Source organism: Hippopotamus amphibius, chromosome 9, assembly GCF_030028045.1.
Source record: "Hippopotamus amphibius kiboko isolate mHipAmp2 chromosome 9, mHipAmp2.hap2, whole genome shotgun sequence".
Taxonomy (NCBI): Eukaryota; Metazoa; Chordata; class Mammalia; order Artiodactyla; family Hippopotamidae; genus Hippopotamus; species Hippopotamus amphibius.
Window position 1 is genome coordinate 92115072 of NC_080194.1, and position 25990 is coordinate 92141061.

Sequence of the window (25990 nt, forward strand, 5' to 3'; positions counted from 1 at the left end):
ATTTGGTGCCAGGTTGACTGGGGGTGGAGGCCAGGCCAGCATACACCTGGTTGGGCCAGATGGGAAGAGATGTGGCCTGGGAACAGTGCCCTAAGTCTGCACCCATGAACTTGGGGTGGAGGGCCCCCCTAGTCTCCATCACCGTGAAGTCAAGGTCTGAGCCCAGTGGAGTAGCCCAGGCTGGCGGAGGGGCGGCGGCCGGGGGACCGTGGCCTGGCCGGCCTGGGCCGCACTCAGTGGCTGCTCGTGTCCGGCAGAGTGGGGCGAGATGCAGAACATCACCACCACGCGAGAGCGGGTGGAGCTGCGCGGCATGGAGAAGTTCACCAACTACAGCGTGCAGGTGCTGGCCTACACCCAGGCAGGGGATGGCGTGCGCAGCGGCGTGCTCTACATCCAGACCAAGGAGGACGGTGAGTGCCCCCTCCGGCCCGGCCAGGCCGCGGCCCACGGCGCAGGCTGCCAGGGCCTGCTGCTGAACGCCACCCTTCTGAACCAGCCCGCTGCTCACCCCACCCGAGCAGAAGAGTGAGAGCAGAGCCCCGTCCTTTCGCTGACTTTGGGGATGCTGGGGCCCTGCTTTGGGAGAACACAGCTTACTGTAGGTGGTGGTGAAGCGCTCCAGGACTCATGCATAAACATACAAGCCTTCATAACGCCCACCCCCTGCAGCATTGGGTCAGAGGCCAGATAAATCCTCTCCTCCCACCCCCATCCCAAGAGCATCCTTTTTGTGACCTCTGCTCCCCTGCAGGGTTCAACCTGGTCTCCTCTGGATACAGATGGTTGGGATTGGGGGGAACAGGAGCATCACCTTACATATCCCAGGTTAGGGACTCGGCGATCACCCCGGGTTGAGCTAGGCCCTAGACTCTGGTGTGCGGGGGTGGGGCTCTCAGGGAAGGAAGGGAATGTGCATCCCTTTGGAGCTGTTATCTTAAAGCCCTTCTGCCTGGAGGCAGAACTGGAAGAAAACAGAGATAAGGAGCCAGACCTCAAGGGTAGAGTGATGACGTCAGACGGGGGAGGCTGGGAGCTGAGTCAGCCCGAGAGGGATCAGGTCGGGAGAAGGGCCAGACTTCCTGCCGGGGCTGGAGCCACACACCTCCAGGGGCCTCGGCAGGTCCGGGAGGCACCTTGTGTGACCCTACACAGCTCTGGGCTCCTCTTGCACTTCCTTCCCCACCCCTCCAACCCCATCACTTAGTTGATTCTAACTCTTCTGAGCCAGGTGCTATATGGGCAGGAGAGTCAGTTGATGTGACGTGCCTTGTGCCCAGTGGGCACTTAATAAACAGGAGCCAGGGTTGGCATCATGGCTTCCCTCCCATTCAGCCTCAGTTTTTTCGAAGAATACGGAGACCCACAGTCTAGGTCCTACGTAGACGATTTGGCAGAAGGAGCTGGAGGGGTGAGGGGAGTTTCAAAGGGGTGACTCTGATGTGATGGTGGAGATGTTCCCGGTGACCAGACCAGCTCAGATTAACGCTCCCCGCTCTCTCTAAGCCCCTCCCTTTCCATCAGATCAGCCCCCTCCCCCACTTAAGCTCTGAGCAATTAAATATTTAGCAACCTGCCTGCCCTACTTTTCCTGTCATTAATCCCTCCATCGAGGTTTCCTGGGACAGCTCCAGGCAGAGCCACCTGCTCCTGTGTGGAGACAGAACAGGGATGGTGCTCGGAGCCTGGCCCCTTACAGGGCCTCAGGGACACACACACACTCTGGCACCTTCCTGACCGCTAGAAATTAACCACCCAGACCCCCAGATTTTTGTGTCCTATTCTGATGCAAGGCCTGAGTTGTAAGCACCTCCACGTGTTTAACTGATCAAGGTGAGACCCCGCGAGGGAATCCAAAGGTCTACGAGTACCATCCCTCCCTACAAGGAGCTGTCAACCCCCCACCCTAGGGCTGCCCACAGAGCCACACACAGGGACGCACACAGGCAGGGTCCTAAGGCGGCAGCTTCACAGAGTGGGAGGGGCACTGGTAAACACGGCAGCCGTGCGTGCCCCAGCCCTGCCACTTACTGGCAAGTCACTTAACCTTTCTGACCCTCAGTTTCCTCATGATAAAACGGGGACAGTGCCTCATCTAGATGTTGTAAGAAACAACATAGCTGCAGAACTCTTTCTAAAATGTCGAATGCTAGCAAATGGTAGCTGCTTTATACCTGCCAAGAGCTGGCCATGAAATGACGGCTTCTGATGGACCCAGGTGCCCTTGAGGGAAGCCTGAGCCAGAAGGAAACTGCTGTCAGATGAGGTCTCATCCAGAACAGTGCTTCTAATTTGACATGTGTGTGAAGTGCCATCATAAGCATGATTTGACCTGCCCATAGCCCTGTGGGGTGGGTATTATTTCCATTTCAGAGATGAGAAGACTGAGCCCTCGAGAGCTAAAGCAGCTTGGCGAAGGTCACAAAGCTAATGGGTGGCCAATCAAGGCTTTCTTGCCTCCCTAGCCTCTGTACTTTCCATCATACCACTTGTATTGGTTAGGAAGCTTTTGGTTGGGAGCAATGTAACTAAAAACAGATTTTAATAATAAGCATATTTATTATCACACATGACAACAAGTCTTGAGTAGGGCAGCTCCAGGGTCGGTTAACTCAGTGGCTCCCATCTTTCTGCTCTGCCATCCTCAGCCTGTCAGCTGTTCCTCCCCTGATTTCAAGATGACTGCAGCTCCAGGCATCACGCCAGACAAGACTAAGTTCAGAGTGAGAGAAGCAGTCTCTTCCTATGGGCATGCCTCTCTCGGGAGTAAAAGAAACCTTCCCCAGAAACCCCCCACCAGATTTACGCTCATTTCCCATCAGCCGCAGTAGGGCAATATGCCTCTTGCGAAGCCAGTCACTGAAAGGAGAATGGAATTATCATGGCTGACTTATTCTAAGCGTGATGAATCCTCTGGTGTAGGTGATGGAGACAGCTTTCTCTGAAGGGCTGGAGGAGCATGGGCTACCCAAACAGGAGTGAGACTCTGTTTGCAAGGAATAGGAAGGAAGGATGGCAGAGGGGTAGGCAGACAACCAGGCCTGCCCCACCCATGCTGCTCCAGCTCCACCAGATTCTCCCGTTTGTAGGCAGCAGTCATTACAATAATTACTCAGCTGACTTCAAAGCAGACAAATCCACGTTCCAATGCCAGCTGTGCCATGGGACCTTGGGCAAATAGCCTAATCTGAAGACACTGTGACTCCCTACTCACCACCACTACTCCCCCTTAGGGTTTTGCATTTTGCCAAAGGGAAAAAAATTACCAGAAAATTTAGAGAAAAGCAAGATACATAGAAAGATAAGTGCAAACAGATCACTTCAAGCTCATTTCTTATGTCCAGATCTCTCAGCCAGAGCCTGGTTTCAGGCTGGCTTGGCTACACTCTGTCCATGAGCTGCACAACCCCTTGCCTACTGCTTATCTTCCCTGTGAATATCGGACCTAGCTACATGGCCTCAGAGTGCAAAGTTGGATTGGATGTTAGACTGCTTTAAAGGTGTTTAACTGAGGAAGAGGCTTGAATGAGACCCATGTGTCAGGACGGTAACTCTTGTAGAAGCATGGAGGATTGATCACAGGAAGGGGTGGGGGATAAGGACTAAGCTCAGAGAGGCCTCTTAGAATTTGTGAGCATCTAGGCAGAGAAGAGGAAGGTGTGTGCTAGTTCAGCAGCAGTGAGGATGAAGGGAGGAGGAGGCACAAGTTTTAGGAAAGCACATCAGAGGAGTTCCACTTTCAGGAATGGTAGATGCAGTAACTCAAACCCACTCTCTTCCTTGCTGAGGACAAGCAAGTATTTTCCAATACTTGCTTGAAGGTATCAGAGAGCTGGCAAGAAAGTGAAGAGTCGCTGGGCCAGGATCCAAGGGAGAATGGAGGCCCAGGAGGTGAGCCTTGTATTTGGAACAGCACTTCCCCTGGGGGACGTTTGCTGAATCTGGGGGCAGTGACTGAGAAACTGAGCAGTACCAGAAAGACGTGAATTGGAGGCCAGGGCCTGCTAGGGTGTGGGGGTCTGTCTAGTGAATCCTCCTCCCCTCCCCTTCCCCCCGTCTACTTTGAGTTGAGACCATGAAGGGCAGGACTCTAAGATTAAAAGTGGACCAAAAGTAGACAGCTCAGCCTTGAATCATCTCAGTCCTAGAAATTAGATTGAGGTGACCTCAGGTTGCTAGTGCCCTGGATTGCAGGTGCCTGTCAGAAGCAAACATGAATTCTCTCTTTAGGAAAATTATATCATCTGAGACCTCCAATTATTTCCACAATTTCCCAATAATGTGTTTGGCATACAATGAAAAATAATGGGGACAATGTGAACAAAAGCCAGCAGGAAAAAAAAAAGACAAAAGAAACAGATCCACAAGAGTTCCGAACATATGTTTTATCAAATATGGACTTTAAAATAATTATTCTTAACAATTGAAATTTGAAGCTAGCAAATGGAAATCTAGAAAAAACACTATTAATATCTGAAATTAAGAACTCACTAGATGAGTTTAATAACAAATTAGACACAGCTGAAGAGATAACTAGTGAACTGGAAGATAGGTCAGAAGATAATATCAAATGAAACACAAAAAGACAGATGAATGGAAAATAAAAGAGCAAATAAGAGATATAGAGCAGTGATTTTCAAACTTTACTCTGCATACAAATCACTTGGGGATCATGTTAAAATTCAGATTCAGTAGGTCTAGGGTGGAACCTGAGATTTTGCATTTCTAACATGCTCCCAGGTGACACTTCTGCTGACCCATGGACCACATTCTGAATATCCAGGACATAGAAGATGTGAGGTGATATCCCAAAGAAGAGGAGAAAGAGAATGCAGCAGAAGATAAAATGTCTGAAAACTTTTCAAAGCTGTGAAAGACATCATGCCCAATGCAAGAAGCTCTACAGCCTTCACAGGCAATAACTTAAAGAAACCCACACCTAGGCTTATCATAATAAAGCTGCTAAAAAACAAACACAGAAAGGAAAATCTTAAAAGCAACCGGAGGGAAAAAAGACCAATTACCTTCAAAGGAGCAAAAATTAGATCATCAGCTAACTTATCAGAAACAATGGAAGCCAGAAAACAATACAATGGTATATTTAAAGAATATATGAAAAAGTAGTTATCAACCTGTGATTTTATACTTTGCAAAAGTATTTTTCAAGATTAAGACAAAATAAAGACATTTTCAAACAAACAAAAACTGAGAGACTTTATCATCAACTTACCTGCCCTGGAAGAAATATTAAAGGGTATTCTTTCTCTAGAAGGAAAACAATCCCAGCTGGAAGCTCCATGATGTAGGAAGGAAAAAAGAGCAATTAATGATGACTATATGGGTAAATAGAAATCAATATTGATGGCATAAAATGATGATGTCATCATCTTGAAGGGGGATCTAAAATATATACAGAATTAAAATATGCCAAAGTGGCATGTAAATTGAGAGAGAGTAAATGGAAGTTCTAAGTCCTTGCATTGTCTGAAAAGAAAAGCACCAATTAATAATGTTAGCCTTTGGTAAGTCAAAGATTCACACTGTAATCTAAAAGTAACGAAAGACTGCATAATAGCAAAACTAATGGAGGGGGGATAGAGTATTTTTAATACTCAATCCAAAAGAAGGCACAAAGGAAAAAAGCATAGGTGGGACAAATAGAAAGTATTTTGTAAGATTGGATATTTAAACTCAAATATATCAGTAATAGCATTAAGGATAAATTTACCAAATTCTCCAGTTAAAAGATAAAGACTTCCAGACTGTCTAGCAATGAAACAAAACCCAAATATGTGCTGCTTATAGGAAACATCGAAAACATAAAGGTATAGAAAAGTTAAGCATGAAAGGATGGAAAAAGATAAAGACATACCATACAAACCTAAGAGAAAACTGAAGTATTAATATCAGACATAGTATGCTTTAAGGCAAAAAAAATCATTCTTAGAAGGACACTTTGTTCTGGTAAAAGACTTCATTTACTAGGCAAATAAAACCGTTCTAAATTTTTATGAATGTAATAACATACCTTAAAATACACAAAATAAAACCCAACAGAACTACAAGGATACATAGATAAATCTACAGTCACAGTGGGGGATTTCAACATATTTCTCTCAATAACTAAGAAAAAAAGTGTGCAAGGAGAGAGAAGATCTGAACACGGCAAATTGCCCCAGTGGCCATTCGTAGACCCCCACGCATCCCCAAACTGCAGAGACGCCTTGCAGAGGTAAATGGCAAGGCTGTAGCAGTGAGAAAGGGCAGAGTTAGGGTGATTGCCAGCTTCTGGGCTCAGAGTCCTGGATGGGTGATGATGCTGTTTCTAATTATTTTGTTTAAACCAGAATTGTTGACTGCTTATTGGATTTTTAAAAATTGAGGTAGATGCGAAAAGCTGAGAGTCCGGGGAGGGAATGCAAAAATACTAATTTTTATGATTTGAGTGTCTTCTATGTACTAGGCACCATGCCAGATGCTTTATTTTAATTAGCACTAATTCCCACTGCAAACCTTTAATGTGGTTGTTCTGTCCATATAGATGGGGAAACTGAGGCTCAGAGAGAATAGGTTGAGTAGGGTTGGATAGGGTACCATCACAATCTTCAAAGGAGCATAAAAACTCCCAGGAGGAAAGACAAGTCACAACAATACAAGGGAAAGATGAAGAAGGAAAGTATGGGCTGAGAAGATGCTTCTAGTCTTCCAGGCAGAGTCCTAGGGTCCCTTCCAGGCCAGGCAGGCTCTGACATAGAAGCAAGGGGAGGTCAGAATCCATACAGATTGGATCCACTTAGGATAGACTTAGCCAATTCTAAAGTACAGTTTCCCTCCTGAAAAGAGAAAGGGCCTAGCCAGCACCCCAAGGGCAGTGCCCTGAGCACATGGAAGGAAACACAGCCACCCACTGGCTGACCACTGACCCTTGACCCTCAGGAGGAGGTCTGCTGTGTGAGTCTCTGGAGTCCCCAGCCTCAAGGAGCTCACAGGGCAAAAAGAGCAAAGTGACCAGTATGTTTGTTTGGCCTAAACACAAGCTACTAATAGAGCACTGGAGTGGGGATCAGGTTAGGGTCATAGGGGTCAAGATGAACTCCTCATGGGTTCTGTTTTTTTTCTTGTGTGTCTTAAGTCCTTGATTCTGGCCAGACAGTACTGAAACTGGCCACTTGCAGTGCCTCCATCTCAGAGACTTTGTTACAAGCCCCTAATGATCACCTTTGTCCTCCTACCTGTTTGCCATGCTAGAACCTCCTCCTTTAAACCACAGCTCAAACGTACCTCCTTCAAGAAGCTCTCCCAGATTGATCCGCGTCACTCTCCCCACCTTGTCATTCTTTCCCAAAGGCTTTGCTTCTCCTTTCTCTAAACTGACGCGATCTTCCCCCTGCTCAGTTCCAGGTCCCCCCGCTGGCATCAAAGCTGTCCCTTCGTCCGCCAGCAGTGTGGTCGTGTCATGGCTCCCCCCAACCAAGCCCAATGGGGTGATCCGCAAGTACACCATCTTCTGCTCCAGCCCCGGGTCTGGCCAGCCGGTAAGTGGGCCCAGGGCCGAATGATGAGCAGGACAAGAGAAAGGGAAAGTACCCGGTAGATCAGCTGGCTTCTGGGTCAAACCCTGGGACTGCTTGTACCTGTGCTTCTACTTGGATTCATGGATAAGTATGGGCACTGGTCACCCAACAGTGGATGAAGCTTTACCCCAGTCTATCTTGGGTCAGTCCTCTGTTCCAGGGGCTGCACGATTATCGCAAGCCCTGGAATCTCCTTTGAGTCAGGGGTCACGTTCAAGCAGGTGGGAAAGGGAGGACAGGGCCTCAGCTCTTCTGGTCTGGCTGACCAAGGAAGCTCCCAGCAGATCCCAGAGCTCTGGACTGGGGACTTACTGGTCCATGGCCTTTGGAAATGAATCAACTTTTCAGCATGGTCAGTCCGTGCTTGGGGGGCTGCTGGAGCTCTGCCCGGAGTGGCCCGCTCAGCATGGAGCCAGTTGAAGAGGGGAAAAGATGGGCGACAGCTGAGGGAAGGCAACGCCTCTCTCTCTGAGCCAGGGTCTGGGCCTAGCCAAGGGGAGAGGACGGAGAGATGGCACCATCTGCCCAAACCTGGGAGCAAAGTGGGCAGCCCCAGGCTGGAGCACAGTGCAGGGCGCTAGCCCCTTCCCTCTAGGGAGGGCTGCTAAAAGGGAGGAGAGGATGAGGGCGGGTGCTGTGGGAGATGCACCCATATCCCATAATAGGCATCCTTCCCTCTGTCTCTTTCCTTATCTCCGGCCACTCAATCACAGCGTTCTGCTGCGTGACTGCTAGAGCACACGTGTTCTAGTTAAAAGAGCAGGTGCAAAGACGCGTGCCCTCGGGGCACCTCCAGTCTAGTGGGGGAAGCAGAGGGGTGCTGCTTGGGGGGCCGTGAGTACTATCGAGAGAAGTGCTAAGGACTGTGAGAGCAGGGAGCAGGAGGAGGCCAGCTTCTCCCTCCATCAGCAACTTGTGATGTGACAGCAGCCCCAGCACCTGCAGATGAGCTTCTGGCAGCCCAGAAAGCTGCCCTGAAATTGCTTGGTAATTGTGTCATCATCTCGTCCTCTGCTCTCTGCTTTCCTGTGGTCTTTCTGAATTACCCTCTGAGTCGTAGGTGGCCCCGCTCCTCGCCGGTGAGGCAAAAGTTCTATTACCAAAGGGGAAGGCCAGAAATGTCTTTTCAGTGGCTCCATCCCCTCCCCTCCTTCCTCACGGCCACTACCTCACATGCAGAAAAGTACATGTATGATGACTACACAACTCCGTGAATTTTCACAGCTCATCCAGGCACGCAGCAGGGAGGGTTCCCAGAGCAGAGAACAGGACAACACCCCAGAAGGTTACCACCCTCCCCCTGTGGGTGTAACCACCATCCTGACTTCAGATTAGTATAGACTCTTTGAATGTTATATAATATATAAGTATGTATACCTTTTGCCTGGCTTACAACTCAACCTTATTTTGAGTTTGTGAATTTCATCCATATTGTTGAGTGTGGTTAGAGAGTATTCACTCTCACTTCTGTATAGTTGTCAATTACGTGTGTGTATCACTACTTATTGTGTTATCCATTGATAGGCATTTGGGCAGTTTTCCGTTTGGAGCTATCCCAGATGGTGCCGCTATGAACTCTCTTGGCCATGTCCCGTCGTGCTCCTGTCTACGTGTTCCTGGGGGCCTATGAGAGGAACTGCTGGGTCATGGGGTCCACAGATGTTAGGCTGAGAACACCCTGCCGTTGTTGGGGGGTTGTGCCAATTTTCCAGTCAACGTTCTCAGCCTTGTCTTCTGTCCCCGTTTCCCCCCTCCTCCGGCCCCTCCCACACACACACATTCTAGGCTCTTGTCACACTAGGCTTGTGACCATTCTGGACACCTGCTGTGCCTTTCACACCCCTGCACCTCTGCCCCACCGACCCTAGCACCCGCGGCATGCTCTTCATCCTCCAGCACGTGCCGAATGCGCTGGGTGGCGGTTAGCTGCTCACGCGCCTGTCTCCCGCACTGGTCTGTGGGGTCCTGTGAGGACAAGGGCAGCATCTTTTCATCTTTGGGTCCCCAGCTGCAGAGCACGCTGCCTGGAACATCACTGTCACAGAACACATGTTTGATGAATGAATTACTAGCAGCCTGGCAATTGTAAAGCTTTAGACAAGGCAAGTTTCCCTTCATAGATTGATGAGAGGGTGGGACCTCATTCTCCAGCTTGGGTTTGTATGGTCATTACCTCCTCTGATAATGAAGTCTTTCAAAGGGATTGGTATCTGAGAGCACTGCCTCCTCATTAACTCAGGCTCCAGGAGCCCCCGTCAACTGGCTGGGGACACCTCTCCCAGGCTCTGGAGCAGAGTGCCTGGTGCCCATGCCCTCCTCCTGCTACTGGAGACCTGGGAACCCTCCCTCCTTCCTCTTCATATCCTGGGGAGATTTCCCATCAGACAGTGTCACACGATGGGGCCAGGTGTGCTGGTGTGATGAGAACTGCAGTTCAGCCACATTGCAAGACAGGGACTGGGCTGAACGAGGAACCGCAGAACCTAACCACCACGTGTAGTTGTGTGATGTGATCGCTTTGCAGAAATAGATTCCAGATTCCAAACAACTGCGTCACAAATTCATTCATGAAAGAGCTCCAGGAGTGAGGGCACACTCATGTACACGTGACAGTGCAAGACCATGGGAATGAGTATGGCGTGAGAGGCAAATGCACGTGTGTCTGTGTGTGTACATACTGGCGTGTATGACCTTGTGTGCAAGGAATCCTCCGAATAGATGTGGGAAACTGCATAAGGTACAGGATCCCAGGAATTACACCCTGGAGCTGGCCAGACCTGCATTGAGTCCTGTTAGAAATTTTACAAACATTTTAATACATTTGTTGTGTTTTTCTGATTATCAAAATAATACAATTTTATTGTAGAAAATTCTATAAATATATAAAAGAATAGAGAAGAAAGTAAAATTGCTTGTACTCTCATTCCCTAAAGATAAACCTTGGCAACGTTTAGGTATATAATCTTCTAGTCTTTGATCTGTACATAAACTATAAGTTTTGTTTTGTTTTTTTTACAAAATTAAAATAAAATTTTACATAATGTGATATAATCTGAATTTTTCATGTAATATATGTAAACACTTTCCCACACCATCAAATATTCTTCTTCTTTTTTCTTTTTTTTTTTGGCCATGCCACATGGCTTGTGGGATTTTACTTCCCTAACCAGGGATTGAACCCCGGCCCTCAGCAGTGAGAGTGCAGATCCTAACCACTGGACCACCAGGGAATTCCCATGACATCAAACATTCTTTTAAAATATTATCTTGAATACCTGTATGTACATAATCTATTTAACCAATCCCCCAATTATTCTGTATTTAATCTGTTTTTAATTTTTCACCATTATAATGTTTCATTGAGAATTCTTCATAAAAGTTTTAATGTACATGTTTTATTATTTTCTTAAGGTAAATTTCTATAGGATTTCCTGAGTCACAAAGAGTATGAATATTCTTAAGGTTTGCATGCATATTTGCAAATTACCCTTCAGAAAGTTTGCACCAACTTATGCTTCCACCAGCATTGTAAGTAGTGTATATTTTTTCCTTGTGCCCATCCTAATCCAGGGTATTATATATTTTTCTTTTTTTGCCAGTTGGAATTTTTTTAAGATGTTTTAAATTATATTTCTTTTGATTACTAGTTAGGTTGATTATTGCTATGTGTTTTCTGGCTGTTTTTTCATCTTTGGGTAATTGTCAATTCATGTCCTTTGTACATTTTTTATTTGGGTGGATCATGGTTTTCTTACTGACTTGTAAGTGCTCTTTACATATTAAGGATAATAACCATTTTTGATCATATATGTTGCAAGTATTTGCTTGCCTTTTGATTCTAGTTTTTATTATACCATAGGTTTTCTTTTCATATAATTCAAATTTATAAATCATTTCCATTTATGATTTTTGCCTTTATTTTTGTGATTAGAGGGACAGATAAATATTAACCTATAGCTTCTTCATTCATAGTTTTTCCTTTTTTTAACCTTTGATTCACTGGGACCTTATTTGGGGGTAGAGTTGTGTGTTTTTTAAAGTGATTTCAGGAGATCTGGGGGGAATCCAGGTTAAAAGGAAGGCACCAAGGTAAGATGCTAATACCTTCAAGGGGAAGCCAAAGCTTTCCTGCCCCATGTAGACACAAATGTATACTCAGGTACACACTAACACACAAACAAGTACACTCAACTTTTCTCTACACATGCACACACACACCTCTCCACCCTCACAGAAAAATGTGCCAGGAGAAGAATATGTCCCATTTACAAAGGACTTGCACACCACTTGCCTCATCTGTGTCCCACTGTAACCTCACAGGGCAGGCAGAGCTCTATTGCTTTCTCAGTTTGCAGAAAAGAAAACTGAGGCCCCAGAAACCATGAGAGACACTGTGGATCATATATCAAGAGACGCAGGCAGGTATCAAAGCCCCTGCACTGCCCTGCCTCATGCTCAGATATGACCTGCAAATACCCACACGGTCCCCAAGCACAGCAGCCTGAGAGGACTTCCCAACTATCAGGGCTCCAGGGTTCAAGGCCAGATCTCCACGAGGGAGGCAGCAGGAGGAGATTTCCAGGGAGCTCTGTGTGTGTTGCAGGGATGCCTGTGCCTTCTCCAGAACATCTCCCTACAGACAGCCTAGGGCCCAAAAGGATGTTTTCTCCTGTTATAAGTCACTGGGCCCCTCAGCCCTCCCATGGGGAACAGAGAATGTCCCTCTGTGACCCCATATCTGTCTGGAGGTCTGTCCCTCAGCACGTACGTGACGGTGTCTGCATGTCCATGTGCATGTGAGCGTGTGCACGTGGGCATGTGTGTACAGGATCCCGTGACTGCAGAGATAACTAATCATTAGCTCCCTCTGGCCTCAGGGGCCCCCCATCTGTTCCGGGGGGTTCCTCCCCCTCCCTAGACTTCCGCCCTGATCTCAAAGAGGCCCTGGTGCTGTCCTGCTTTCCCTTCCCCGCGGCCGACCAAAAAATAAAATAAAATGAAAGTCAGCCCCATCCCGCCTGCACCAGGGAAGGGGCTGACAGGAGGTCTGCAAACTAGCGCTTATCAAAAGCTCCTTCTCAAATTCATTTCAATATCTGAGCCTCTGGTTTCCAAGGCAACATAATCTTTTCATCAAAGCAACTGGTAAAACCACTGGGATCCGATATTGTTTTGTTGGCAACTTGTCAACACTGTCATTTGGTTAAAAAAATTTTTATAGATTTATATAACCTACAATATATACGGTGATCTGTACCACTAATAATCGTTAATAAAGTGCTGCCCCGTGAAGCTTTCGTAGCTCCCTCTCCCGCCCATCCCTCCCCCAGATGGCAGGCAGGGCTGGCGGGGGGTGGAGCGGGGGGAAGGGGTGCGGAACGAAGCAGCAGTAATTAGACAGCAGGGCTGGGAGGTGACTCTGAGTGGGGACAGGCTGGGGGAGCCTGTCTACAGCCCTAATAAGGCAAACGCAGTAATTTAGCTTCTTCCCAGAGACTCCCTTTTCTCGGGGTTTTCCTGGGACCCTCCCTCCTCCATTCTCCCCTCTCCTGACTCCCTTCGTCTCTCACCCAAAAACACTCACGTTTCCTGGCCTGGAGCCACAGTGGCCAGCGCCCGGATCAGTCCCAGAGGTAAACTGAGGCTGACCCAGCAACACCCCAGGGCAGGCCCGTCAGCTCCCGGGTCGAGCCCAGCGCCAAGTCCAGGGCGAATTCTGTTCAGCACTGCTCCAAACCCAGACCGGCCAAACTAGGCAGGAGCCTGCCTTTCCCCGCCCCTGCCATCACCTCCTCTGAGCCCAGGGCCCCAGAAGGCTGGAGCTGGAGGCGGAGGCCCAGGGGCCTTGGTTCTTAGAGCGCGTTCACCTCTGCCCTGCAGGCTCCCAGCGAGTACGAGACCAGTCCAGAGCAGCTCTTCTACCGGATCGCCCACCTAAACCGCGGGCAGCAGTACCTGCTGTGGGTGGCCGCCGTCACCTCCGCCGGCCGGGGCAACAGCAGCGAGAAGGTGACCATCGAGCCTGCTGGCAAGGGTGAGCAGCCTGGGGCTGGGGCAGAGGGCAGAAGCTGCCAGAAGCCCCCTTCTAGAATTCTGGTCCTCCCCAAGTAGGGGGTGTCTCCCCTCCACCCTGTCTGTGACCTGGCTGTAAGGAGCTGGCTGGCCGCCTGCCTCCCTCCTGCGCCCACCAAGCCTGGGCCTCTGCTGCCCCCTGACTCCCAGAAAGCCTCACAACAGGCTCGAGGCGGCACCGCCAGCCGGGGCGCTGGGCCTAAGACACCCTGGTCCCTGGTCCAAACTCTACGGCGGGGCTGAAAGAAGGGGGAGTGAGCCCCACCCCCAACCCAGCTCAGCTCCCCCAGAGGCGACTGAGGTGGGGTACGCTGCTTCCACGGAGCAGAGAGCTGCAAAGACAGCCCCCTCATTTCAAAGCCTGGACACCTCAGGTGGATGAAGACCATGTTTCTTCTTGGGGGTGCCCCACCGCACCCCTGACCTGGGCATACGTGTGGCGTGGGGGCACATGTACCCCCACTTTACAGGCAATGACAGTTCTGAGGTCTCAATCCAAGATCAAGACAGAGGCCACCTCGCAGGGCGGCTCGCCCCTCCCCCACCTCCGTGCCAACCCTGGGGCATGGGATTTAGCCACACAAGCCCGAGACTTCCAGCCTCCACCCTGACCCCAGGCCTCCCTGGGCCCTGCCTCCTCCCACAGCCACCTGTCTCCGTAGCCCTGGGGTCCCCGGACCAATGCCTGCCTCAGCCACCAGCTTCTTTTGGTTGAGACACAGGAGGCATCAGCCCTCCCCTGCCTCAGGCTCAGAGTCCACTGGCCCTGAACGGAGGGCCTGCAGCAAGCCTGGGGCCTGCAGCTGCCCTGCCAGCAGGGGTTGTCATCTCAGTTTCCGGTGGACACTCTGAGGCAGGGGTGGCACGGCCTGTGAAGACAGCTGAGAGTGGTGGGCTAGCTCTTCGGGCTCCAGGTTGGGAATCTATCCACATGGCCTCAGGTTTCTAACCTCCCCTGCCCCCTCCTCCCAGAGGAGCTACCCACCCCTTCTCCTGGACTTGTCTCCTTCAGGAGGGAAGGGGCCCAGGGCCTCTGATCCTCCTAGGACAGCTGGCGCTGGCCCAGAGCACAGCTGAGGACCTGGGTATCTTGGCTGAAGGCTGGTCCTTCCCCTGTGGCTGTTAAATATAATATGTTCCCAGAGGGCTTTGAACTTCCTAGAATGTGGACATCATCGTCTGTCCTCACAGCAGCCCTGGGAGGTGGAGGGATGGACAGGCACTGCTGTGCCTTCTACACACACACACACACACACACACACACACACACGCCACTGAGAGGTTCTGGGAACCAAGCCCAGCTATAGCACAGACCTGGATCTAGAACGGGGTCTCTAGAGCCCCTGGCGCCATCACCGAGGCCCCCAGTACTTCTCTCTGCCTGAGATGGAGGCCATCTTTGCTGGACCCCTCTGCCCAGCCCACGTCTTTCTGGCCCCCAGTGGTCCTCCACTGTCCCAGGCAGCATTCTCCTCCTCAGCAGCCCCTCCAGGCCTCCCCTACTGTCCCAAGCCCATCACGCCAGCACTGCCCTCACAGAAGAGAAACCTCCATTCCCTGTACCCAAACCTGTAATCATTGCTTCCTCAGCCACCTTACATCTTCCCTCTCCCCAAGAAGGACCCCATGGCAGGAGGCTGGCTGTGGCCTCCTGACACTTTCAGCCCTGGGCCTGGAGACCTCGGAGGTACCTGACGTGATTACCTTCTCGCTGAGCCCTTGGCATCTTTGCCTCCCTTGCTTTCTGTGATGCCACCTGTGCATCAGGCTCCTCTCAGAGCTCTCCTGTCTCCCTGGGGACACACCTTCCTCCTCTGTACCTGTATGTTGTTGACCCCAGGGCTCTGCCACTCCTCTGTCAATCTGCATCCCCCTCCTGGTGACGTCCGTCACTCTGCTGCTGAGTCCGCCAGTGTCTGCAGTCATCTCTCTCATGCGCCAACACATTTATACCCAACCGCTTTTCAGCTACCCCCCAAGGGTGCCCCCCAGGTTCAGCATGAGCAGAGTCTTCCAGTCTCTCCCCCCTACCCTGCTCCTCCTCCCATGTGCCTCGTCCCCACGAGGGCACCAGCACATATCTGGTCAGCCCAGCTGGAATCCCAGAAGTCACCGCCACCTCCCCCTCTATCTCTTCCCCAGAACTAGGGAGACCCCCCATCCTGGCAGTTCTTCCCCTGAGCCCCTAATCTGCTCGCCACCGCCCTATGTGACCTCTTGCCTGCACTCTGGCCACCGTCTTGTCCCTGGTCTACATCCTTCAAGATCACCTCCACCAAACCATCCTCTGCAGGCAGCCAGGGATTTATCTAAAACTCTACTTGGAACATATCACTACTTACTCGTAAGCCTCCTGGTGACCTCAAGAGGTATCCCAGCCTCCCTGAGGTGCCAGCAGAGCCCTCCATGCTTCTCGTCCTGCTCACTGCTCTGGCCCAGGCTCTGCTGCCCCGTCTTCACTCACCCTGGGCTTTGGTCACCCCAAAGGATCCTCCCACTCGCTGTGTGTTTCAGGCCCCCGTGCCTCTAGTCAGTGCTGGTCCCCCTCCTGACACACCTTTCCTTCCCTGCGTGGTGAGTTCCTTCTTAGCCTTCAAGATTCAAGTCAAAGCTTTCAATTCCAGCAGCCGCCCCGACCTTCACCTCCACCACCACTGCCCTGGCAGAGTTCATTCCTCCTTCCTCCTGCTCCCAGGGTTACTTGCACCTACTCCTACCATAGTATTTTTCACCCTAATGGTTTTTTTTTAAGTGTCCGTATCCCTCGTGGATGGTGAGCAACTTGAGGGCAGGGAACAGACCTTATTCATTTTGTGGCTCCTCGGAGCCTCCTGTGAACAGGTATTTGACAAATGCTTGTTGAGTCAAGGACTCCCATCTGAAATTTCCTGTCCCCCACCCCCACCCCAAGCCCAAGGTAGTGGTCAGGTAGGGGAGGGAGGACTCGGATTGTAGATTCAGGGGCCCCAAGAAAGGGGGGCAGTGCAGTGTAGGCGGTAAAAGTGGAGTGGCTCTCATCCTCTCTTCCCCGTAGCCCCAGCCAAGATCACCTCCTTTGGGGGCACCGTGACTACACCCTGGATGAGAGACGTCCGGCTGCCTTGCAATTCAGTGGGAGACCCAGCGCCCGCCGTGAAGTGGACCAAGGACAGGTGTGGGGGGGACCCTGCAGGGATGGGTGACCCCCAGAGACGGGCATCACAGAAGAGCCCTGAAAAGAACCAGTGTCCCTCCCTTCCAACTGACTCAGTTGCCTCCAGCCCTGCAGAGGCTCTGCTGAGTACACGGCTACCGCTGTCACACGCAGGCCTGGCCTCCCTGGCTCCCCTCTGCTGGCTGCCAAGGAGCTCCCTTCCCTGGGTGGTTGAAGAGGCCAAGGTTACTAGATATCCCCAGGAAGTGCTGAGTGAAAACCCAAGAATCCAGGGTCCCCAAGTCAACCCTTGACTGCTCCCGGCCCTAACTGCCTACAGACCTGGGGGAGGCCCCCGGAGGAGGGGATGCCTGCCGTAACCCCTCCCCCACCCCCGCAGTGAAGACTCGGCCATCCCCGTGTCCATGGACGGGCACCGGCTCATCCACACCAACGGCACGTTGCTGCTGCGAGCGGTGAAGGCGGAGGACTCGGGCTACTACACCTGCACGGCCACCAACACTGGCGGCTTCGACACCATCATCGTCAACCTTCTGGTGCAAGGTGAGACCCTGAGCGGAGGGCAGGGCTCCAGTGGGGACAGGGATGGGACGGGGGTGGTGGGGGGATTCCATCACATGAGAGAGCAGGTAGTCGAATGCAAGAACAGACCCTGGCGAGACAGATCCTTGGTGGATCAGAGGGGTCACGTGGAAGAGGAGGCAGGAGGGATGGAGAGGAGAATGAGCAGGAGTGGGGGAGGCACCAGGAGGGAGCCCCGTTCCCCCATCCTCAGAGGTTAACCCTTCGTGGTGCGCACGGGTGGCTCTCCCCTCACAGTTCCCCCGGACCAGCCCCGCCTCACTGTCTCCAAAACCTCCGCGTCATCCATCACCCTGACCTGGATTCCCGGCGACAATGGGGGCAGCTCCATCCGAGGTGAGAAGGGTCTGGGTGAGGAGAGGGGAGACAGGGGAAAGAATTCTGGGCCTAGGGGCAGGGGCAGGGCTTCCCCCACTCCCACTGCTTGTCCCCGTAATGCTTAGGGATCATGGGGGGAGCTGGTTGGACCACAGGGAAATTTCCCACGTGCCATGGAAAATATACCAGCCTAGACGTCGGGGCTGGAGAACACCCAGCCCTCCCCTTGCCGCTGGTGAGCTGTGTGAACCTGAGGAAGTCTGTTTTCTTAGGAGGCCTGTTTTCTTCTCTGGGCCTTAGTTTCCACATGTATAAAAGCAGACGAATGTTCTAAACAGTGCTTCTCAGACTTAAACACACATGTGAATCACCAGGGGATCTTGGAAGAACACAGATCCTGATTCAGGAGGTCTGGGGTAGGGGCTGAGAACTTGCATGTCCACCAAGCTCCCAAGGGATACTGATGCTTCAGGGCCCGGGGACTGTACATGGAGTAGCAGGGTCTAAACAGGACCCCTTTTAAGCCTCGCAGCTCTGGTTTCTGCTCCCCTCCCCACCTTGGCTTCTAAACCTAACACAAGAGCTGACGGGAGAGAGCCCCACAAGACACCCAAGGGCCTTCCAGTTTTGCATCTAATTTGCATCCGCCCCTTCGCAACGGCCAAAGCTCCCCTGGCCCCCAACAGAGCCCAGTCCCATGCTGTTTGTTGGGGTACCCCGGGCCCCGCCCTGCCCTACCTGAGCCAGGCAAACCTCCCGGGCAGGCTTTGTGCTGCAGTACTCGGTGGACAACAGCGAGGAGTGGAAGGACGTGTTCGTCAGCGCAAGCGAGCGGTCCTTCAGGCTGGACAGCCTCAAGTGTGGCACGTGGTACAAGGTGAAGCTGGCGGCCAAGAACAGCGTGGGCTCCGGGCGCATCAGTGAGATCATCGAGGCCAAGACCCACGGGCGGGGTGAGGCCCCGGGATGGGGTGGAGGGCGGCTGGGGTAGGAAAGGAGGGCACGGGGAAGCACCGAGACTCAAGGGGAGACTCCCCCCAGTTCCCATCACTGCCGCATCTGGAAACGCATCACAGTAGGAAAAACTGGCCCCACTTTCCTGTGAGGGGTGGCAGATGGGTGGCTCACCTCTTCCTTTTTCCTGCGTCTGTCTTCCTCCTTGGCCAAACCCTTCCTCCTTGTCCTTCTCCCTCTCCTCTTCTTCCTCCCTCTCTGTCCCCTGGAGCACCCCCTACTCCTAACTGCACCTCCCACCGATCCTGCAGAGCCACTGTGGTCCCAGCTGCCCCAGGGAAATCCTTCCCAGTCTCTCTAACCTCTGTCTCTCCCTCTGGCCCCCCCAGAGCCCTCCTTCAGCAAAGACCAGCACCTCTTCACCCACATCAACTCCACGCATGCTCGGCTTAACCTGCAGGGCTGGAACAACGGGGGCTGCCCTATCACAGCCATCGTGCTGGAGTACCGGCCCAAGGGCACCTGGGCCTGGCAGGGCCTGCGCGCCAACAGCTCCGGGGAGGTGTTTCTGACGGAGCTGCGAGAGGCCACGTGGTATGAGCTGCGCATGAGGGCTTGCAACAGCGCTGGCTGCGGCAACGAGACCGCCCAGTTCGCCACCCTGGACTACGATGGCAGTGAGTCGGCAAGGGTGGGCGGGGCTGGAGCAAGGTGCTGCCAGGGAAGCTGGCAGAGAGGCAGACGTGTGAAGAGATAGACAAGCAAATAGGAAAGAGGCAGGACTAAAGTCGGGGACCAAGGCTGACAGGTGAACAAGCGAAGGACAGGCAGAGGAGCAGCAGGTGGGTAGACAGCTAAGTGGGCAGATGCACCTGTGACCAACAGCGATGGCTAAGCAGGCAAGCAGGTCAGTAGCACTACAGGCAATCCTTGCTCTCCATTGCTTCAGAGAGATGAGAGGGAGGTAGAGATGTAGTGGCAGTCCTGCCCTATAAGAACCCTCTGCTAAGATGGCACAGTAGCCGGATGGGGTAGACTATGCTGCGTTAACAATTAAACACTAAAAGCTTCATGGCTTGATCCAATCAAGATTTGGTTCTCGCTCTCATAACATCTTGTGAGGGTTGGCCGGCCACCATCATTTAGCTACGCCGTCTTGAACACGTAGCCTCTAAGGTCACCAGCAAGAGAGAGCGAGAAAAGGCACAGCAGTTCCCAACTGCCCTGGCCAGCAGGTGATATTCATTACTTCTTTTTTTTTTTTTACCATTATGATTACAATTGTATTTTTAAAATATCTCTAACAAATAAATAAACCAAAAAAGGAGATGATCTTCAAAAAAAACTGGAAGGATTACTCCAAAATATAATGGTTGTATTTGGATACTAGGAATAAAATTTTTCCCTCTTCTATTAATTTACTTCCTGGTTATATGTTTTCCTCAATGACTATTAGCTTGACTTACTTTTATAATGAAAATATACTGAAGACATTTAGAAATAATGATCTGTAAATTTGAATGCACTGAACTCTGGATAAAGGGCTTAGAAGTCTTCCTGTGGGGCAGAGTCCACTCATCACTTCTATTCGTACTCTGTTGTCCAGAACTAGTAACAAGGCTCTAACCTAAGTGCCAGGCAGTCTGGGGAATGTAGGTGAGCACATGGCTGTTTCATGAGCGCTCACTGGTATCTGTGCCCTGGGAGTCCTCACACTCCTGCACACACATGCATTTAAGGCACACGGAAGGCTGAATTCGCAGGGCCCAGCTGTCACACGCTAAACTGGGTCTACCTGTGTGTTCAGGAAACAGAATAAACGTGGTATCAGAAGGGGGTGGGCTCCAACAAGGAAGTCTGCATGAAGGAGATGACTCTTAGATGGGGTTTTGAAACACGCAAGCATCAGGGCTTGGCAGAAGGCTATGTCAGCAGGAGAACTCAACCCGGCCTCCTTGCAGCCCCCAAGGTTAGCAGCTATCGCCCGTGGGAGGGAGAGTCGGGAGAGAACACCGGGTGCTGGGTGGCTGTTGCCTCTACCTGGGGAAGAGAACCCAGGATCCCACCGCCCTGACTTCTCTCTCCTGTGAGCCCCACCGTCCTCTCCCCCAGCCTTACCAGCTAGATGTGGGAATCTAAGCCCATCGGCCCACCCTCTAGAAATGAACACCAAACTCCAACAAGCAGGAGACATTAGGATAATTATAAAGCAGGCCCAGGAAATCATTAATACCATCTGCGGTAGAAAAACTACACAACTGTTCATGGCTGTCCTGTTGGGACCAGAACTGGGGGAAGCAGAGGGGAGAGTTGGGGCTCTGCACCAGAAAGTAGAGAGCAGAGTGAGGCCAAAGGCAGTAAGAGAGGTCCAAGGGCTACCTTGCCCATGAGACTCTGCCTGACACTCAACTCGTAAGGACATCTGACTCCCTTCTTCACCCCCGTTCAGGCACCATCCCGCCCATCAAGTCTGCGCAAGGCGAGGGGGACGACGTGAAGAAGCTGTTCACCATCGGCTGCCCGGTCATCCTGGCCACACTGGGGGTGGCGCTGCTCTTCATCATTCGCAAGAAGAGGAAAGAGAAGCGGCTAAAGCGACTCCGAGGTGGGCGAGTTTCCTGTGGGCTTCCTGGGAGAGACTGACCCTCAGCCCCACGGGCCACTTTCCATTGGCTCAGAGCACCGTCTGGACGAGAGAGGGTGCCCGTGTCCCCTTGAAGGGAGAGCGGTCACTCCAGCCTTCTGAAACCCCCTGAGTTGTTCATTGCTTCCTCCTCTGTGCCCCCAGGACTTTGTGCCTGCCCTCACCAGGGCTGACTTTTAGAGGTACACACTGGTAAAACCATATTACTTGTTTAAAAATGTAAACAATTCCATGTCGGTTGGTAAATAGATGTTGCTCCTTTCCACCCTGGATGCTCCATTCTCTCATATAGGATCCCCGTGACTATTCTAGGACCCAGTCACTAAAGAGTAGACCTGCAAGTGGTCTCTAGGAGCTTGCTCACTTTGACTGAGCTGTTTCCATGCCTTGTCAGGTGTTAAATATTTTTAATATCATCCCCTGTCCCAACACCTGATACCATAGTCTGGCATGAACAGGTCTGATTTACCTTGATTTCCCCAGGACCCACTAGTTGCTTAATAAATGTCTGTCCACACATTTGGAAAACATTTATTGAGTATCTGCTGTATTGTAGATACTGCCAGACATTGGAGATCTAAAGATGAATGACGAAGCAACAGCCCATGCCCTTTTAGAGTTCACAGCCAAGGCACAATAACAGCACAGAAGAGGGAATGACTAAGACTGCCTAGGGTGTTTAGGAGTTGGGTAGAAGAATGGATGGTTCAGTGGGTGGTTATGGTTGTTAAGTGGATGGATGGTTGGATGGATGGATGGAAGATTGGATTGTTGATGGATTAATAGTTGAATCAAATTGATAGTTGGTTGGATCAATGGATGGGTGGGTGGGTGGGTTGGTGGATGGATGGATGGATGGATGGAATGGATGGATGGATGGATGGATGGATGGATGGATGGATGGATGGATGGATACTTAAATGGATAGATGGATGATAAGATGGATAGATAATTGTATGATTGTATGAATGGATGATTGGATGAATGGTTGAATAGATGAATGGATAATTGGATGAATGGTTGAATAGTTGAATGGATAATTAGATGAATGGTTGGAGAGATGATTAGATGGTTGGGTTAATGGTTGAATGGATGAATGGTTGGATGGATGGATGGATGGATGGGTGGATGGATGGATGGATAGATGGATGGATGGGAGGAAGGAAGGAATGAACGAACGAACGAACGGACGGACGGATGGATGGATGGGACGATGGATGGATGGAACGATGGATAGATGGCTGGAATAATGGATGGATGGGTAGTTGAATGAATGTATGATGTATGGGTGGAATGGATTGACAGGTGGATAGATCAATAAAGAATGGATGGATGGGTGGGTAGATAGATGATTGAATGCATTCACGAAGCTAGATTTGATCCAACAGATCATTCTCAGTTATCAGAGGTGTAGTGGATTACCTAGGTCCTTTGCTTCTCCTCTCTGATCAATTCCTAAACTTAGAGTCCTGAACCTATTCAAGGCCCCTCTGAGACAAAGCAGTGACCCTCAAATCCATCCATGGGCTTTTGGGGGGCAGATGTCCTAGAGAAGGAAATGAAGCTTCTTGGTTGACATAATCTGGAGATGCCCATTGACCACCTCTATTCCATCTCCTACTTCCTCCTCCCCCCAACAGATAACTGAGGATAGACCTACCACTGATGCCCATTTCCAGCCTGCTCTGATGTCTTGTTTGATTAGAGTCAATTCAGGAAGCTGATGGAGCACTTTACATACCCTCTCCTTTGGGAAGGAACTCCCTATTATATAAAAATCTGAGGAAAAGAACACAGAACTGAGCCAAATTCTGAACTGGGAGCAGTAAGACCTTATGTTTCGGGCTGTCTCAGAGGTCCTTACATTTCTTCCCAGGAGACCAGCCCTAGCCCCATTTTAAGGAATTCTCCCACCTTGTTCCCCAGGCCTCTTCCAATTCTCATCCTGCTCAGACTCCATTCTCACTCAGTCCCCTCTCTCTACTGTTTTACAGATGCAAAGAGTTTGGCAGAAATGTTGATAAGGTGGGTGTCACATAGCCGCTTCCTCTCTCCTCCCTTCCCCCTTCCTCCCTTCAGGGTACAGGCTTCTAACACCCCACTATCCTGCAAAACCCCTCCCCCAACCCCTTATGGCTGCCGAGTCACCCACCTCCAGCCCTTCTCCCCACAGCAAGAACAACCGAAGTTTTGACACCCCTGTGAAGGGGCCACCCCAGGGCCCGCGGCTACACATCGACATCCCCAGGGTCCAGCTGCTCATCGAGGACAAGGAGGGCATCAAGCAGCTGGGTGAGTGACAGGTGCCACGAGCTCTCTGTCCTGCTGTGTGTGCTTCCCCAGGTCACATCCCATGAAGGGCAGCCACCAGCCCTCACGCAGTGCCCAGGGTTCCAGAAGCAGCCCCATCAACAACTTAACAACCTAGGAACTCACTGCAGCTTCTCTCAAGGACTAGGTTTCCTCCTCTGTTTATGGGGAGACTTGACCCAACCTTTCTTGGTTGGATAAAGACAGTGAGAAATTTGGGAAGCAAGGATGGTGCTCAAAGGGAAGGACTGCTTCTGATGGTACTTCTTCCCCCAGGAGATGACAAGGCCACCATTCCTGTGACGGATGCTGAGTTCAGCCAAGCTGTCAACCCTCAGAGTTTCTGCACCGGTGTCTCCTTGCACCACCCAGCCCTCATCCAGAGCACAGGACCCCTCATCGACATGTCTGACATCCGGCCAGGCACCAGTATGCCTTATCCCCAGGGAGACAGCCCTCCTCCCACTCGGGGTTTCTTGGGCACAGCATAATGCAGAGGTGACATTTTCTTTTAAAAGGAGGGAGGAACAGCATGGAAGAATGGGAAGAGCATGGAATCAGAGTCTGGAGACCTTGATTACAGACTCATTAGCCATGGCCTTGGGCAAGTCACTAACCTTATCTCTCTGGGCATCTGTTTCCTTACCTAGAAATTTTGAGAGGGTTAGTTGTTCTTTCTCTCCAAGGCCCTTCTGCATCTTCCACTGTGACTCTGGGCATAAGGATAGAACACCTCCAGGACTGTAGGGAATGAACGGACAGTCATGAGGCAGCAGGAGAGGAGGTGGCATTCTTCCCAGGCTGAAGGAAAAGAGGGGGTGGTCAGGGAGGACTAGGATGCCGTCCGCTGGCCACATGCCTCGACACTGTTGCTCTCCTCCGTGGATAGCTGTGTGGTCAGAGAGGCGCGCTCAGCTTTCCCAAGGGAGCTTCTGTGGCTGCTTCTGCCTCCTCCCTTGCTCCCCACTGCCCTTTCTGGTAAATGCCAGTGACCCAAGCCTGAGTGCCTGCAGCTGGAGGATGCTAGCTCTTGCTTCCTCTGTGCAGATCCAGTGTCCAGGAAGAATGTAAAGTCAGCCCACAGCACCCGGAACCGGTACTCAAGCCAGTGGACTCTGACCAAGTGCCAGGCCTCCACACCCGCCCGCACCCTCACCTCTGACTGGCGCACCGTGGGCTCCCAGCATGGTGTCACTGTCACCGAGAGTGACAGTTATAGTGCCAGCCTCTCCCAGGACACAGGTAAGCCCAGAGACCTGCCTTTATCCTGCTCACTCTTCTCCAGCCCCCCCCGCCCCATTATCCACCTCCACCTTCTATTTTCCAAACTCCCACCCACCAGCTCATGGAGTCCAAGGCACAAGTCAGTTTCATTTCCAGCTGGCCACTGACTTACTCTGTGACTGTGACAAAAACACTTGACCTAGCTGAGCTCTGCTTGGTCGAGGGTTTCATTTTGCTCTCCCAAAAGGTAACAGAGAAAATGGTATACATGATGCTTTTTGGAGAAAAGGCTAAGCGTTGCTCAGAGGGTGATGTTTATCATCAAGAATGAAAGATGTTCTACCCTTCATTCATCAAAGATCCCACTTCTGCCACCACCGCTACCTTCACAGGGGAAGAACAGGATCTTGGGAGCCTGGTCCACTCCACAGTCAGGCTTTCAGATGGCTGCTGGGGTTATGGGTAGGGGAACTGCTCAGTCTGGTCTCAATTACACCCTCTCCCCATAAACCCACTTTATGTTTTATTGAGATAAAAGTGACATATAACATTTAGTTTCAGGTGTACAGCATAATGAGCTGTTATTTGTATATATGGCAAAGTGATCATCACAGTAAGTCAACATCCATCGCCATCTGTAGTTACAATGTTTTTTCTTATAATGAGAACTTTAAAGAACTACTCTCTTAGCAACTTTCAAATATTCAATACAGTGTTACTAACTGTAGTTATCATGCTGTACGTTACATCCCCATGACTTATGTGTTTTATAACTGAAAGTTTGCACCTTTTGACCCCCTTCACCCATTTTACCCAACTCCCATCCCCCCACCTCTGGTAACCACCAATCTCTTCTCTGTATCTGTGAGCTTGGGGGTTTTATTTGTTGTTGTTTGGGAGTTTTTTTAGACTCCACATGTAAGGGAGATTGTACAGTGTTTGTCTTCCTCTGTCTGATTTATTTCACTTAGCGTGATGCCCTCAAGGTCCGTCCATATCTTCCCAAATGGCAAGATTTTCTTTTTTATGGCTGAATAATACCTCATTGTGTGTCTGTTTGTGTGTGTGTGTGTGTGATGTGATACATACATATGTCACATCACATTTTCTTTATCTGTTCATCCACCAACGGACATACAGGTGCTTCCTCCACGTCTT

At 51.0% G+C, this 25990-nt stretch overlaps 1 protein-coding gene across 1 annotated transcript in view; it reads left to right on the plus strand.

Moving 5' to 3' along the window:
• DSCAML1 (DS cell adhesion molecule like 1) overlaps positions 1-25990 on the plus strand; it is a 329691-nt gene that overhangs the window by 300851 nt on the left and 2850 nt on the right. Inside the window, exons 17-29 of the mRNA XM_057749582.1 lie at positions 258-413; positions 7396-7535; positions 13455-13608; positions 16681-16798; positions 17180-17343; positions 17620-17718; positions 18465-18653; positions 19044-19331; positions 21104-21259; positions 23293-23323; positions 23472-23590; positions 23885-24037; positions 24656-24850. Coding sequence (XP_057605565.1) covers positions 258-413; positions 7396-7535; positions 13455-13608; positions 16681-16798; positions 17180-17343; positions 17620-17718; positions 18465-18653; positions 19044-19331; positions 21104-21259; positions 23293-23323; positions 23472-23590; positions 23885-24037; positions 24656-24850 — 1962 coding nt within the window. The remainder of the gene's footprint in view (positions 1-257; positions 414-7395; positions 7536-13454; positions 13609-16680; positions 16799-17179; positions 17344-17619; positions 17719-18464; positions 18654-19043; positions 19332-21103; positions 21260-23292; positions 23324-23471; positions 23591-23884; positions 24038-24655; positions 24851-25990) is intronic.